Raw genomic sequence first — 17,556 nt, forward strand, 5'->3', positions numbered from 1 at the left:
CACCAGGATGCCCCTCCACCACCACCTCTACCTGTAGATGGTTACAGTTTGGAGCCTACTACCTGCCAGTTTGTTTGCAGTCTCCAACAGCAGCTACATCTGCAGTCACTGCAAACTACTTTGGATATGGCAAGGAAGGTAGAGGCTGCTACAAGGGACCAAAGTGCCTCTGTAGAGTGGCATAAAGTCAGGAGGAACAGAGTAACATCTTCCCACTTCAAAGACATTTGCCATGTCCGTGGTCAGAGTTCAGCAGAACATCTTGCTGAGAGAATACGAAGGGGTGTGGCTCAAACAGCTTTAATGAAGAGAGGACTGGCATTAGAGCGTGACGCCATTCAGGAGTATTGCCGGGTAAAGAACACCAATTACTCGCCTTGTGGCTTTGTGATCCACCCAGATGCTCCGTGGTTAGGGTCATCTCCTGACGGGGTTGTTTTTGACCCAACTGAAAACCCACCCTTTGGCCTGCTGGAAGTCAAATGCCCAAATGCCAAAAGCTACGTTGACTGTAAATACCTGAGGTTGCAGAATGACACCATGAAGTTAAAACAGCAGCACAGCTACTACTGGCAAGTTCAAGGTCAGCTCCTGATTACAGGTATGCAGTGGTGTGACTTTGTAGTGTTTGCAGAGGAGGACATGGTGATCCAGAGGATCTACAAAGATGCAGAAGTTGCTACCATCATCAGGGAGAAGGGTGATTTCTTTTTTTTTTTACGTTTACATGGCAGTTTGTTTGAAGGATTAGGCTTACTATATATATATATATATATTTATATATATATAGTTTGGCATGTTTCCCAGTGTCTCTCCAATTTTTTAAAGAGGATCCTTTAATTATAAAAATAACACAATCTGTTTTTTTTTGTTTTGTTTTTTTAACAGTACTTACAATCATACGAACAAATTTGAAATTAAACACAAATGTCACAACTTTTAACAAAGAAATTAAAAAGTAAATCTGATTGCAGCTTTAACATTACTGTGGTATGAAAGTACTTCTATTCCACTGGTGTGCGTGTATGTGTTTTGACCTCCTGTACAGTATTAGAATTAGAGTACAGTATTAGAGTTTATTCATTTGCCTGCCCACGCTTTCACCAGTGGCCCGTTTTGGTAGTTTACCAGGAAGCATGCCACACTAAACAATTGATCAATGCTTCCACACACTGACAATGGTATGACTTTGTCAAAGAGCTTGTTTTCTTTAACCCTTCGGATACACCTCTCGACATGAACATGCAAGCGGGCAATGGACTGGGTCTGCTGTACATCCTCTCTACACATTTGGCTCCTGTTTGAAAGAAAGGCAGGTCGGTAGACCTTGCATGGAACAAGGTTGTCAACGAGAAAACCCTTGTCCACCATAATAGCTGTGTCAGCAGTGAGGAGTTTGGTGATTCCAGACAGTTTAAAGATTTCCCGGTCGCTCAAAGAGCCTGCATACAATGCAGACACAAAGGTGATGGGACCGTGGGGTGCAATGCCAATCATGGCCTTGAATGTGGTGTGGGATTTGTATGTTGAGAATACCTCACTCTGCAAAACAAGCGAGGAGGGAGTTTGGCAAAAAATTTCTGTGCAGTCAAGCACTACTTGTGTGTCAGGAAATGCTGAAAATTCGGGTGGCAAGTGAGCCTTCACTTCTTCTTTTGGAATCCACAAGCGAACAGATCCAAGTAGATGGTACAGAAAGTGTGTCCATGTTGCAATAATTCTGCTGGCTGTGGTGCGGTGAATACCAAAGCGGTTGGCAAGATCCCTGAGAGGTAGGCCCACAGACAGGTGCATCAGAAACAGCAGCAGTTCATCTATTGGTGCGAGTTTCTGTGAAAGGAAAAGTTAAAATTTTCAGTGGGCAGTTTTTTAGGTACACTGTGCATAGTTAGACTCATTTGCTCTGTACTGTTCTTTAGTATGTGTTTGTGAGAGATACAGGTACCTCAAAAAAAATTTGAATATCATTGAAGTTACTTTAATTTCAGTAATTCAAAATATGAAACTCTTTGAGAAACTCATTTGCTCTGTGGAGAAACATATGTATATATGTATATATATATATATATATATATATATAACACACAGAGTGTTCTATTTTAAGCGTTTATTTCTTTTATTGGGTATGTGCATGTGTGAGAACTGCAGCGCACTTCAGTTGTTCTACAGGTAAAACATCTGAAGTGCATATTTTGAACTTATTTGTGATCTTGAATACATAACTTACTGTTGATCTTTGTTGAGTTGGCTCACTGACATTGGCAGAGGCAGCACAGGAACTGGTGATCCGGACCATCCTGGTTTTCACTGCAGGCTCCACCAGGTGCCAAAAGGCCTGGAGATGCTTGTATGATGCAAATCTAAAAATAAAATGATAAATCACTGTTAACTGTACTGTACATTACTGTGAATAATGAACAAGACATGACAATACATCCACACATACGTTCTTATTAAGCTGGATACATATATAAATAGAACTGACAAATTTTATTTAAAAAAAACATGGACCAACCTTGTGTAAAAACGAATGTCTTCGTCTGATCCTGCAAGACGATGAAGCCCAAAACGGCTCTGCAGCTGTAAGGTTTCAAGACGGTGTTCAAGTTCTTGTACTCTTCTCCTTAGAGCCTCGTTCTCGTCTGATAAAGCATCTGTCACTGCTGATGTGGTTGGAGTAACGCAGTAATCATGATCTTGCGCTAACTGCACGTCCATCTCCGAGTCGGAGTCAGGCGCTGCTATGGCTGGGGAAGGGCATCTCGGCCGGCGTTTCCACACGTTAAGCCTCGGCGCAGGTATACTAAAACTGTTCCAGGCAAAAAGACAAGGCACCGCTCCTCTGTTGAGCGTTCTCTTTCCCCCCGCTGTCACAGCGAAATCACCCGTTTGGAAATGCCTGCTACAAACGCGAGTACAAGCAACAGGACTGAAGTTTTCCCTGCGGATCTTTATTAGCCACTGAGCTCGGACTTCTGGATCCGCTGGAAATCGGTGAAAGCTAATCTCCGAGTACCTTGAAGAATTAGCACACAGAGGCACACAACAATGTAGAGAGGTCCTCTTCTCTTGACGCTGGTAGGTCAATCGTTTCTCCTTAACTTTAAAAACACTCATGGTCGCTTTCACTCTGTACTCCTGCCGGCAGTTCTCCCCACAACAACTCCAACCGGAAACTAGTATACCTACCACTCGCTACCCGGAAGTTAGGTGGCGCCATCTTGTGCACAGAGCGAATTACGAATAATTGTAAGCTAATGCTACCTCGTGTTACAGCAATGCAGTCGAAAAGGCATGTTCAAAGTGTTAAAAACGGACAATATAACAGAAATCCATTCTGGGTATCCAAAGTAAAAAATGTCTAGCTGGTAAAAACTAAACTGAGAACTCACGCTACATAACCTACCATAAGGGGGGTCGGCTAACCTTACATTAGAAAGCTTAGCTAACAAACATTAGCTAAAAATGCCCACTACATGTAGTTACATATGTACACTAAACTATCCAAGTCATCCACATGTTGTCTAAATGACACTTCATAAATGTTATTAAGCTAAGGTTTATGCTTTATTTGTATGAAATTATACACGCAATGTTATAAGAAGTTGGTTGTTAGCGTTTAGCGATTAGCCGCTAGTGGTTAGCATCATGTTAAGAATGGAAAACTACTAGCTAGTTAGTTTAGACCATAGTATAGGCTAGTTCTCTAATGTGTCTGTATTAAATATGGAACAGTGAAGAAGTTAAACTCTTGCTTTAACTCGCACCCCAGAGTGAAGGACACTAACTCTAAACCTAGCAACTACACATTGTATCCACAACATTAACTGTTGTGCTCTAGACGAAGTAAACACACCTTATTTGAAGTAACACATGTAAATATAAAATATCTTCCTACCCGAGTTTAGCAGTGGAGGTGGCAGTGGCCGTTGCCCTGAACTTTGCAGAGTTGGAAGTATCCAGTCCAGAGGTCTCACAGGCTCCACCCAGCAGCCCTACTAACAGCCAATCAGCACGTTAGGTCTTACAGTTTTTTATAAGTTTAAAAAATAAGGTGTATTTACTTTGTTTAGTACTGTTCCATATTTAATACAGACACATTAGAGAACTAGCCTATACTATGGTCTAAACCAGGCATGTCAAACAAACGGCCCGCGGGCCGGACCAGGCCCGTTGGATGATTTAATCCGGCCCGGCATAAATTTCTGAGTATGTCAAAAAAAGAAGCGAGTTTCTAGCTCATTTCTATCAAAAGTTGTGATTTTTTTTTAAATGAATACAAATTAAATGCTCTCTCCGGTCGCTAGAGGGCAGTAAATGTCCCGCATGCAGCACAGACACTGCAGGAATGCAGTGAGAGAGAGAGAGAGAGAGAGAGAGAGAGAGAGAGAGAGAGAGAGAGAGAGAGAGAAAAAGTGTGATGACACGAAATTTGTTTGCACTCATGAATACAGATCATTAAAAATAAGATTCATCTGGTTTCATATTAAAGACAGTTAATATTGTGCAGTATGTTCTCAGCTTCAGTAGGCCCAGCCTAGTAGTTTGATCCGATGTAGTCTAATCTTATTGCCCATGCACTGCTATAACTTTTATTTTGTATTTCTTTTTTTTATTATTATTTCAAAGCAGTATGACAATTAAGGTGAAAATATTTTTTTCATAGCTCCCACTTGAGTTTGTTGATGTGGTGAGTTGGTTCAGGTGTAAAACTGCATTCACTCAACTGTTAAAATAAACCAGTTGTTAACACATTCACCGCCAAACATGAAAATCATTTTTTCCCATTGTTTTATGAATAAATGTGTTGTGCTTAGAAAAGATCCCTTTTCATCCATGATTATAATATGTAGGGTAGGCTAAAAATGTAGGCTGAATAATAAAGCATAGTACTGAAAAACAAAGCTAAATATTTGGAGTTGACATTCTTTTACTGATCCGGCCCACCTGAGAACAGAAAGTCTGGATCCGGCCCCAGAGCCAAACTGAGTTTGACATGCCTGGTCTAAACTAACTAGCTAGTAGTTTTCCATTCTTAACATGATGCTAACCACTAGCGGCTAATCGCTAAACGCTAACAACCAACTTCTTATAACATTGCGTGTATAATTTCATAAAAATAAAGTATAAACCTTAGCTTAATAACATTTATGAAGTGTCATTTAGACAGTGTTGGGAAGTAACGGATTACATGTAACGGCGTTACGTAATCAGATTACAAATTATGAGTAACTGTAATCCGTTACAGTTACTGCTTCAGTAAGTGGTAATCAGATTACAGTTACTCTGCTAAAATAAATGGATTACATTGCGGTACTTTCCTATTTTTGGTCTTCCAATCCAACACTGACAAAACGCAATCACATTCACATAAATCACAACATCAGAATATTCTATGATTCACAACCTCCTGCTCAGAATGTTGGTGAGGCGTCACTCACGTCAGACACCCTATCAGACAGTGCTAATCCGCGCAATGGAGCCATGCCCTGGCAAAAATGCATTTGTGTCTTGGAAATTCAAGAACCACTTTATATTTAAAGAGGAGAAGGATGGGCGGAATTTGACGGTGCAATGCAAACTCTGTTTGCCAGCAAAGAATTTGCTTTCGACGTCAAAAGACTCTACTTCCAACCTACGGAAACATCTATTGGTAAGTACAGTGCAATATCTGTTATTGGCGCCATCAAGCAAGTACTGTCAGTTAGCTAGCTCGTAAATTTTTTATATAACATCACAGTCTGCTGTTACGGAGGAGCGATGCAATAACCCACTCACTATCTGTCTTATTAAACTGTCTTTCGTTGTGTGCTGGCATATTATCAGAGATTCTAGGAGTATTATCTTATCCAGTCTCTCTGATATTATGTTCTGATGCTGTGCTAGCACGTTAGGGGGGGCTGCTAGCTAAAGGCAGAACTTGTGCAAGCGTGAATGGACATATCTTTGGGTTTGTTTGTTCGTGCACATTTGCATTTCTGAGAAAACGGAGACTTGGGGAGTTTTCTGCACTCTCCTCTCTACCACTCAGGTTTAGCGATGCAGTCAAAACCACTGTGAAAAGCATTGGAGCCTCGTTGCCGTAGGGTGGCTCTCGAGGCAGGCCATGTAAGAAGTCTAACCCCTTTCTGCAAATCGACTCGGCAGACATTTTTAATAATTACAAACAAATAAATAATGTTTTTGCGGTGAAATCGCTCTGATATCGCACACACATCTTCATACAAAAACAAAACAATTAACTTTAACTATTATCAAATTAAAAAATCGAATACACCTCAACAAATTACAAAATACATAATTTTGTGAGACAGCCAGATATTAAATATTATATATTTCTGGCCCGCCGACGGGCCAGGGCGTGTTAAGAGGTTAAACTCCATTAAAACCGTTTTATACATGTTAACTAGCTTACTCACCCAAGATGAAGAAAAACTTTAAAGTATTTAAATCCTGAACTTCCCCATCGAAATTTAATCCATCAGGGCTAAAAATAAAAAATAATATACAGCTTTCCATTTAGCCACAGATGTCCTCTTCAAAATCCAGCAGAGTATTTTTAATCAGCACCCTTTTTCTTCAGGAATTAGACACAGAGCGTGAGGACTTCTACGTTGAAAAGCGCTCAGAAATGTATGCAGCGTCATGGAAACTGGGCGTGAAATATAAACGGGCCGCCCACTTTTATTGACATCCCTTTCGTCCAATTGTGCGTATCCGCCCATGTCTCCGCCCATCAGATATAGTCTCCGGCGCAACCACCGTTTACGCAGTGGCTGTACGCGCTATATCATTGGTCTGGAAGGGTGTCAATCAGCGAGTTTAGGCGAATCAGCAGTAAGTAAGGAGTTAATCTGATCTACAGACCATGTGAAGGGAAAAACGAGACTTTCAAAGCGGATACAGGCAAACGGTAGTGCTTGTAGTGTGTGTTTGGAGACGCGTTCACTGTGTTTTGGAAGCAAAGCGTTGCGCAATGGTGCGTCCACATGGCCTGCAGCTGCTGCTCTAAGCAAACTTTTAGACTTATTAGAAGTTTAGCAGTTGCTGTTTGAGTGATTCTGGGGAGCAATTTACATTAACTCGTGGAACACTATTAATTCAGCTGAATTAATAGTGTTCCACGAGTTAATGTACAATATACATATACATATATACATACATACAATATGTTTTATTATTATTTTCTTTTTACTTTTGAGTCATTTACACTTTTGAGTGACATTTGGATACAGTTTGGGACACTTGGAGACGTTTTTTGCACTCTTTGGTTAATCTTTAATAAAAATCAAGTGATTATAGGTAGCTCAATATAATTTTGGCTACTCATGGACAAGTAGTTAGTGCACCTGTACAAGAAGAATTAATTTGATATCATCATGTTCTTTGAAGATACGATGAGTTGTGTGGGAAAACACTAGGCGATTTTAAATTTTTTTGAAAAATTATCAAAACATAATCAAACATTCATGCTCACATATGGTCATGGAAAAATAATAAAGAAATTCGTATGACTTCAGCACCATGGGCAGCATGAGAGTTCAGATGCAAAAACCCCTCACTCCATTTTTGAAGAACTGCACCTCTATATTTTTAGTGAACACAATTGTTGGTTTGGTTTAAATTAATGTATTTAATAATACATATAGATATTTAAACTAAATAAATAAAATAAAAATATATATTTTTTATATTAGTATTACATAAAAATGAATTTCTAAAATGTTACTGTAAAGGCACTGGGGTTTGCATATGAACTTTTCATGTGTGCATAAAAAGAAGAGGTACCTGTGTCGTCACAGTAGTTAATGTAAACTCAATTTGTTCTAAATGTTATGCCAGTTAACAGGGGTGGAGGGTGATCTGATATGGAAACATCTCTCTAACATTGATATTTTGTCTTTATTTTATTTTTTAGAGAAAGCATCCCAGTGTCATGGTCACCCAGGCAGCCACATCGCACCTCACTGAGTCCAATGACTCAATCAAGCCTCTGCTCAAGCAAGCCACCCTAACCACCACTTCTGCCATCACACAAAGAAAAGTCAACTCATTGGTTTTTGACTACATCGTCAGTGAGGTTCAGCCCTTTTCCATCGTGGAAAAAAACACCTTTCGCAATTTGGTGGAAGGACTAAGCGGGGGAAAGAGCCCTGTTTGCAGGAAAACAATAATGGCCCAAATGGAAGAAAACTTCAAGAGGATGAGGCTGACAGCAGTTGAAGTTCTTCAACATATTGAGCATGTGTGCACAACAGCAGATATATGGACAGCCCATCACCGAAGTTACATTGGCATCACATGCCACTGGATTGAGCCAGACACATTGGAGCGCAAATCAGCTGCTCTGGCATGTGAGAGAGTCAGAGGACGTCACACCTATGATGTCATCGCTGCCAAAATAAGCCAGGTGCATGCCGAATATCAGATCCAAGGCAAGGTTAGTGCTACGGTCACTGACAATGGTAGCAATTTTGTCAAGGCTTTCAATGAATTTGGAGATGCAGACACGGGGGATGATCTGGAAGACACCGATGACGTGCAGTTTGCTGATCTCTCTGCAGCACTTGACGAGGAGCTAGAACAGGAGGAGCTCAACTTCTTCTTGCCACCACACCATCGATGTGCTGCGCACACATTAAATCTCATTGCCACAATAAAGCTTGATAAAGCTGCTTCTGAGGGAGGTTCCAGAAAGTTGTACCGGAGTGCAATGGCAAAATGTGCTGGCTTCTGGAACAAATGTCATCGCTCATCAGGTGCTGCTGACATAGTTGAGGAAATTGCCCAGATGAGAGTTGTTGTCCCTTCTGTGACGAGATGGAGTTCGGAATACCGTGCCATTGAGAAGTTGATGAGCCTGTCTGAAAGTCAGCTCAGTGAGATATGCAGCCAACTGAATGTGGCAAAGCTTCATCCCCAAGAGACAATGTTTCTGAAGGAGTACACGGCTATTCTCAAACCCCTTGCTTACTCGGTCAACCTGCTCCAGGGGGAAAAGAATTGTTTTCTTGGTTACGTCATTCCCACTCTCCTCAGTCTGAAGGCCAAGTTATCTGAAAAGCTGGCACAAGCGCAGTACTCAGCTCATATCCTCTTGGCAGTCATCAAAGCTGTTGACACCCGTTTCGAGGCCGTCTTGACCTCCCACGAGGCAAGGATGGCTGCTTCCACCATCCCCAAATTCCGTTTATGGTGGCTTGGCGATGAAGACCGAGAAACCATGAGAAGAACAATGGTCCAAGAGGCTCGTCTCATCAACTCAAGCCCATCCAGCGAACACAGCATCGCTGGACATGCCCTAGTGAATAGTGAGGCAGAGGATGACGACGAGGCGTTCTTCACTTTTGACACTCCACCGATGACCAGCTCCACAGCAGAGGATGAGGTACAACGCTATCTGCAAGATCCAGAAAAGAGCTTGACCGCACTTCAGGCATATCCCATGATCAAAGCCCTGTTCCTGAAGTTCAACACCACTCTGCCGTCAAGTGCTCCTGTTGAAAGGCTTTTTAGCCATGGAGGACTGGTCTTCACTCCACACCGCAACCGGATGACGGATAAACACTTCCAGCAGGCTCTGTTGCTACGTTACAACCGCCATTACTGGGCGGATTAAGTGGACACTCCTGCATGCCCTCCTGTGCACACACGCACACACACACACACACACACACACACACACACACACACACACACAGAGACAACAGTACACACATGCGCGCACACAAACAGTACACACACTTACTGGACTGTGGACTAAATGGGACGGACGCACGTACACACATGCGCACACACACACACACACACACAAGGACTCTACTGAACACATACACACACACACTCACTCAGTTACTTGACCTGTTCATATGTTTTTTTCTTTATTTTTGTTTTTGGAACCTTACTTAAGCTTAAATATAGTATCATCAAGTGTTTCATAAAATTGTTTGATGAAATGGTTTAATGGATTAGGTAGTTTAATAGGGTGATTGAAAAGGCTGTTTTATTTGTTTATCTATTTGTTAACTAAAAATAAAAAATAAAAGAATAATATGAAATATGTGGTTGCTACATTTATTCAGGCTTAAAAAAAAAAGTCAATATTGTAAGTAATCCAAAGTAATCAGATTACGTTACTCACTTGAAGTAATGTAACTGATTACGTTACAAATTACATTTTGAGTGATGTAATCAGTAATCTGTAAGGGATTACATTTTAAAAGTAACCTTCCCAACACTGTATTTAGACAACATGTGGATGACTTGGAGAGTTTAGTGTACATATGTAACTACATGTAGTGGGCATTTTTAGCTAATGTTTGTTAGCTAAGCTTTCTAATGTAAGGCTAGCCGACCCCCCTTATGGTAGGTTATGTAGCGTGAGTTCTCAGTTTAGTTTTTACCAGCTAGACATTTTTTACTTTGGATACCCAGAATGGATTTCTGTTATATTGTCCGTTTTTAACAGTTTGAACATGCCTTTTCGACTGCATTGCTGTAACACGAGGTAGCATTAGCTTGCAATTATTTGTAATTATAATTACACTCTGTTAGTTATACTCTGGTTATACCAGCGAAGTGTTGTATCCCAGTGCCTTACAATTGGCTCTTGATGCTTTAGGAATTCAGGTAAAATTTGGGTCTCATTTTGATCATTTTAACCTATATTCCCATCGTAATACACTACATAAACACCCTTCAAGTGCAGCAAACATTGACTGACATGAGACACAAAGTCTAGTTTAGCTAATAAACTTGCAACATACAACGTTTCTGAGCCCTGGTGCTCTCACACCCTCCTCCACCTTCCTTCTCACTTGCACTTGAAATGAGTGTTACACACACTGGTGAGATGTGCACTTTGAATACAGCCAGTATAGTAGCTGTGACAGCATGTAGCTAATATGCATTTCTCTCAGTCTTTAGGAAGTATATGACGACAACAAGATGCTCCATTACAGACTACTAGCATGGCTGGCCATTATACAGCGCCTCTATCCAGTTTGTGAGCAGTAAGTAATTTCTGTTGAATTTAATATTGAATATGAATTTGAATATTGAACTTGAAGTGTTTCACTGAATTCGAAAACATTAAACTCTTAGGTGTTGAGTCTAAATGCTTTTTTATAAAGGGGGTGTGTGGAATGAGAAAATGTACTCAGATTGGTGGTGGTGAAAGGACTACAAAAGAAATGTAGACATATTATTTACTTTCATATGCACCAGTGAACCCACAAATATCTTCTAGGATGCGGCGGTTCTGATACTGGGTATCAGGCTGATACCAAGCTTGTTTACTTGTTCACATAGAAATTCACCAAGTTACCCATACCTGTTGATAATGTGTGATGTAAGGCATGTGTACACTGCTGTGCTGTTGAACACAGAGAAAAGTTACTGACTCAGTGATGGTTGGACACAAAGCTATTGGTCAAAACTTGTAATTTCCACCAGGAATACACTGTAAGATTAGCCTGTTTTTAAACGCACAATTACAATCACTTCCCCAGTATGGCTGAATCGGAGGGCTAAAGAGAATTGTGAACAACACTAACTATAACTTGCTCGGTTTAACTTTTTAAATTCCAGAATATGAAAGTATGAATAGGGGAAATATTCCCTTATCCCAGCTATAAACAAGTATACTTGATAAATCTGCATAATGAACACATTTGTGGCGTAGCAGTTTTTAACCCCGATAACCTTATTTTAAAATATTTGTCAGATAATCGGTTTCACATCAACAAGATAAGGGAATTCCTGCTCCCACAGTCCGAGGAGAGAGAAGAGCCCATGCCCAAAAAGAGGGTGTCTGTTCCACCAAAGAAATTCACTGAAGATGACGGTACATGTTATATTAAACTATGGACTGGAGTTATTACATTTTGTGCCACACCCTGGACTTTTCTTATCATTGTTAATTTGTCTTTTTGCACAGTTTAGTAATGTTGGTGGAGTAAATGATTTTATAAAAGTGGTGTTTATATGTGTGGTACAGTTAAGACTAGTGCAGTGTATCAGGTCTCACAGACTACTGCAATATTTTTAAAAAAGCATTTACATTCATGAGAACAAGCTATTAGAATTGCATGTAATTCTATAACTAACATGCATTTTTGTAATTTTGTGTTTCTAGAACTGCCAGAGATTATAAAGCAAATGAAGACTATCCTGAAGACAAAAACCTCAGAGTCAGGGTCAGGAATCTTAGGGGTCTGTCCTAAAAGCAGAACAGGTAATATGGTAATTCTTAAAAGTGCTTCCTAATATAATGTATTTTATAGTTTAATATATTTCAAGTAGCAGTTAATTCAATAGTAGTAGTAGGAACACTGTATGCCTGTAATAAGTCACTGTTATTGTTCATATCTAAAATAGGTGGTAATCTATCCTGGATACAACATCTTCATTGATCGGCTTGCCTGGGCTGTGGCCCAGAATGCAAATCTGCCTCATCTTTTGTTCAAACACTCCTAACAGCAGTGTTCCCCATGCATGTGCTTCTCGTGAGCAACCTTCGTGGCAAGTCAAGGGATTCTGGAGATCAGCGTCAAGCACTGGAGAAGAGCAAAGTGGATGGAATACATAGTACGTTTTTAAGTGCGTGATGCGCACAGCGCGATTTTGCATGAATTGCATGACTGTTGACTGTTGTCAGTGGTGCACCTGTATTTCCTACTGCCAAGATAGAAACACACCAGATATTAACCTGAACACACCTCACTTCAAGACCTCCACACCCACCAGTGTAGATTTATTCCTAAACTCAGATGCTATTATAACGGTGCAGGTGCAAGGTGTGAAATTAGACTGTTGACGGGGTGTAAGATAGCAACAAGCATCGTGACGGGCCTTGCGCAGGGTGTATGATAAGGCTTTGTGTTTTAAAACATAATCTTAAGCGTTACTGGGGGTACAAATGTGGCCACCAAATAGAGACATATATACAACTACATGTTTACGGTCTGTATATGTAGATTTTTCTTTATATTTTCTTTTAGGAGCAACTCTGGCTAAGTGGCCCCACGTGATTCCTTCAACGATTGGCACTACGATTAATGCCAAGTTGACAGAACTGAGAACAAAAAAGAAACTACAGTAGCCTCAGGAAACACTCGTGCTGTTGTGATGATTTTCCTTTAACACTGGTCAGCAAAACATTTTTTTTATTTCATTTTGAATTATTGCTGAAATACAGTCCACTGCGTTGCTATGCACTGTGTGTGTGTGTGTGTGTGTGTGTGTTTAATGTATCTTTTGAATACACATTAACATATAGTGTATCATTAAGTAATCATATAGTAATAATGCAGAAATCATGTAAAATAATGAAAAGTCAGACCCTCAATTTTCATGTTCAAAACAAATTCAAACCATGGTAAAAAAAAATAAGTATAATATGGAAATTTACTAGAGATCATAAATGTTTTTTCTTAAATCAGTGTAAATTTTTATAAGGAAACAACAATAAACATACATATTTCCTATTAAAATCATATGTAAGAACATACAGTTAAAATCTAAGATTTAAACAAAAAATATATAGTTTTCATATAGGAGTCACTTATATGTCATGTGTGTTTTTTGTATGAATGTGGCCATAATCATATAATAAAAAACACTGACTTGTAAACATATAAAAAACATATGGTATCATATATGATTTAAGCAAAAAAAAAAAAACACCTTATAGGAACCGTTTATTTTTTTTTATATGGGTAGCTGTTACTTGCAGGCACTTGCAGGAATTGTTTGTATAGGTCCCTAGGTAAGAGGGCGGGTATTTAAGTTATTATTTAGGAAGTTTCTTTTCTTTGTTTTTTTTTTTGTACTTTCTTTTGGCTTTAGGTAGTTTAATATGGTTATGTTTTGTTGTGTTCTTTTCTTTAGCACCGTCCATAGTTTGCATTTCCCAGAGTGGTACTTTCTTTGTTGTTTTATACAGCATATGTAAATAATGTAAATACTGCCGTGGTTTGAAGCATGTGTTGAGTGGTGTGAAGCTAATATTAAATCATTTTTGTACCGCTATTTACTGCCTGTTCTCCTCTTTCTAAGTCATACTCTGCTGGCTCATTGACTTAGGATAGCCATGTGTTAGGTTCACCATAGTTTTTGTGGAGAATTGTAACAGTAGCATTGGGCCGACAGCAGCAGCATTCTGGTGTTGTAAAGGTATTAAACTACAGACTGGAGTAAACTTTAGTCATAATCCACATATCCTATAAAACCACAGGATCTACAAACACTAACCAGCACAAACTCACGCATTTTCTGTTAAAAACAGCAATCAATTTAGTTTGGAAATACAGTTAGCATCGTCAGTTAGCCGTTAGTCATCTCCATTAACATCTGCAGCCTAGCTAGCATTAGACCGTAACTCATGTGAACTACAGACAAAATCCATATTGAATATTAAACCACAGATCCTCCCCACTCTAACCAGCACTAAGAAATTAATCTGTTATTAAAAAACAGTGATTATTTGTTAATACAGTTAGCCGGTTAGCCATTAGCCATTGCAGATAATCCACTATCAGCTACGTGTCATAATAAAAAAAGTCATCAGATCAGCTTGTAGACTTACGCTTGTAAACCAAAAACAATATAAGAAAATCATTCTCTTCATAATTGCATCTAATCTTAAGCGTTTTAAGCAGGGCTGGTATACATTATTACCAGGGGCGGATCTAGCCATTTTGGGGCCCTAGGCAAAATATAAACAAGGGGCCCTCATTCTTGAAACACACACACATAAACCAAATAACTAGAGATGGAACGCTCGATCGGCAGTGTATCGGTATCGGGCGATTTTCAGCCAAAATACGGTATTGGCGATCGGCAGATATTAGGGGTGTGACGAGACACTAATACCACGAGACGAGACACGATATTGGGTTCACGATAACAAACAATAAGTGCAAACCACAACCAGTCATATTAAGACTATGGTTTGTGTTTTTTTTCTCCTAAATCTCTTGTAATTTAACTATGAATAACCATAACCAGTCATATTAAGACTATGCTTGAAGTGAAACAGAGACAGAACACTATTTAAATACAGTACAGAGCTAAGGGATTAGTACAGCTGTCTATGAAACAGTCAGGTGTAGGATTTACTTACAGTATTTATATATGGTTTGTGTCTTGTTGGTCACTCTGTTAGCGTTTATTGTTTCCACTGGAGCCAAAATGCAGCCAAACATACAACTTAAAAGTAGCAGAAGCATCTTCTATATCAGGGGTATTTAATTATATTAAATAATTAAGTGCTATACCGTGTAAGGTTGTTTAGACTGAATGATGTAAAAATATAAAAGAAGAAGAAGAAGAAGAAGAAGAAATGCCTCTCTGGACAGATTTTGTTTACGTTTATCCCCTGTCTCTCTGTCGCTCTCAGCGTGACTAGTTTCCACCTGTTCTCGTTTTTCCGCCCGTTCTCGGGCTCCCTATCTCCTTATAAATGCGGTTTTTCACGGCTGCGGTACCGTGACCCTGACAACACGGGTTCGATCCCGCATGAGGAGCGGTGTGTTTTTTTTTTTTTTTTTTTTTTTTTCTTTCTTCCTTACCTCGTCTGCACAGATCTGATTGACTGAAGAGAGCGTTTGGTGATCTTACCCCGCACGTGATTGGTCTGTGATTTACTTCGCCGCACAATTAAATCCTTCTCATTAGTTTATCGGTTTGGGTCCGCATTGGACAACGTTTGGGTCCGGACCGCGGTCCGGCCATTAGTGACCTCTGTTCAAATGCCCGAATTTTCCTCTTCTGCTGAGTGCTGCTCTCACACTCGCTGCTACTGGGTTGCCAGATCCCTCTTAAAAAGTCCACATTAAACTGTTTTTTTTTCTCCCGCGAGAGGTTTAAGCTTGACGAGAAATATCGTCACACTAAATCTCGCGAGATCTCCTGGCACGATATCTCGTCACACCCCTAGCAGATATTAGTTTTAACTAAGGTGTTTCCAGACGCGTTCGGCCAGACTTTCCCAGCAGAAAACGTGCAAAACTCACAATCTTACAATATTATGCCAAAAAAATGTTACTAATTTATCATTTAGGCTATTTATATTGTAATTATCAACACAACATGAACCACCAACAACACTATTTATAAAATAAAAATGAACAGAAAGTAAAATCTACACAATACTTGCTATATATTAATTATAACAGACAGTGTTACTTTTAAAAACACACACACGTATTTGCTATTACAATAGGTTTAGAAAAAAAAAAATATATATATATATATTTATATATATATATACACATCACCGTTCTGAATGAGTCTTATTAATATAAGAACTGAGAAATGTGTGTTACTCAGTGCCTCAGCAGGGTAAGCTCGACAGCGGCCGGTGTTCTGTCGAGTTGTGCTACCCATCGAAATGTCAATGTGCTGCTCAACACCAGTGCGCATGCGCGGAAACATTTTTTTTTTTTATATATAATTTTTTATGGTAATTCTGTTCTTCTTTGGTGCATTAAACAACCGGAAACCCCTTGCATTTATTTTTTTTGAGTATTACAAATGTGTAAATGACAGTTGATAATAATAAAAGTAATAATCAGTGAGCAATGAAAAACTACAGGTTATGTACACCCCTAATAACTCTAAACAGTCTCCTGAAATATTGATTCAGGCTTTCCAAATATCCTACCGAAAGCATGTTTAATATTGGAATTTTTCTGTCAATTTCACGTTTAAATATATACACTAGGGTAGCACGGTTTCACAGGGTAGCAAAACTAGTGATTTTATACTCTTAATGTTTTTTAATGGCATTTCAAAAATATCTATTATGGTTGCCTTCACGCTTATTATCTGTGATATATATTATTAAACAAAGACTAATTGATAACATTTGTATAGACCTAGAAACACACACGTTGTAGTGGGTAAATGATACATTCTCTGGCCCTGTAGTAATTAGGTAATTCAATGCATCTGCTTCTTGTTAACACCCTATAGTATTTAAGCTCTAGTGCTAAAGGCTGGTTGTCCTATAGGCCTAAGCACCAGTGGCAAGAAAGCCACAATTTTCAGCCAGGGAACTTAGTGTGCTGGTAGATGAGGTCTACCTACACCGGCACACAATTTTCTCGAAGCTCAAAAATAATGTGACAAATGCTGAGAAAAAAATATGGCAAGATATATCAGAAAAGGTGAATGCAGTGGGTCATGCATGCGTCCCGCACTGCAGAGGACAAGAGGGGCAAATGGAGAGACTACTCCAGTGTTACGAAGAGGAAGGCTGCAGCTCTAAGGAGAGAACAACAGTGGACTGGTGGTGGGAGCATCAGTTTGCCCCCTCTTACCGCTGAGGAGGAGAGAGTTGTGGCCATCCTAGGCCCAGAAGTGCAGGAGGGAGTCCCAGGTAGCATAGATGTGTGTGGCTTGCACACCTCACAGACCTCAGCCCCCCCCCCCCCCCTACCTCCTCCTGGCCCTTTAACATCTGTTTCTCTACAGGCCCAGGCCCCCTCAACATCAGCCGTCCCGGCCCAGACCCCCTCAACATCAGCCGTCCCGACCCAGACCCCCTCAACA

The 17,556-nt window shown here is 39.8% G+C and overlaps 1 protein-coding gene across 1 annotated transcript; it reads right to left on the reverse strand.

Annotated features, from left to right (window-relative positions):
- Window positions 1-1,080: 1,080 nt before the first annotated feature.
- On the reverse strand, window positions 1,081-3,008 carry LOC111194738 (uncharacterized). Its single transcript, XM_049473365.1, has 2 exons — window positions 2,228-3,008; window positions 1,081-1,830 (listed from the first exon to the last, which is right to left on the reverse strand). The coding sequence occupies exons 1-2, from the start codon at window positions 2,294-2,296 to the stop codon at window positions 1,081-1,083; spliced, it is 819 nt and encodes a 272-aa protein (XP_049329322.1). The 5' UTR covers window positions 2,297-3,008.
- Between the last annotated feature and the right edge of the window lie 14,548 nt (window positions 3,009-17,556).

The sequence above is a fragment of the Astyanax mexicanus genome, unplaced genomic scaffold (genome assembly GCF_023375975.1).
Source record: "Astyanax mexicanus isolate ESR-SI-001 unplaced genomic scaffold, AstMex3_surface scaffold_37, whole genome shotgun sequence".
NCBI classification, from domain to species: Eukaryota; Metazoa; Chordata; class Actinopteri; order Characiformes; family Acestrorhamphidae; genus Astyanax; species Astyanax mexicanus.

Coding starts and splice junctions, on each gene's coding strand:
- LOC111194738 (XM_049473365.1), bottom strand. CDS start 2,296: ATGGTCCGGATCACCAGTTCCTGTGCTGCCTCTGCCAATGTCAGTGAG. Junction 1,831..2,227: donor CAACTCAACAAAGATCAACA/GTAAGTTATGTA, acceptor TTCCTTTCACAG/AAACTCGCACCAATAGATGA.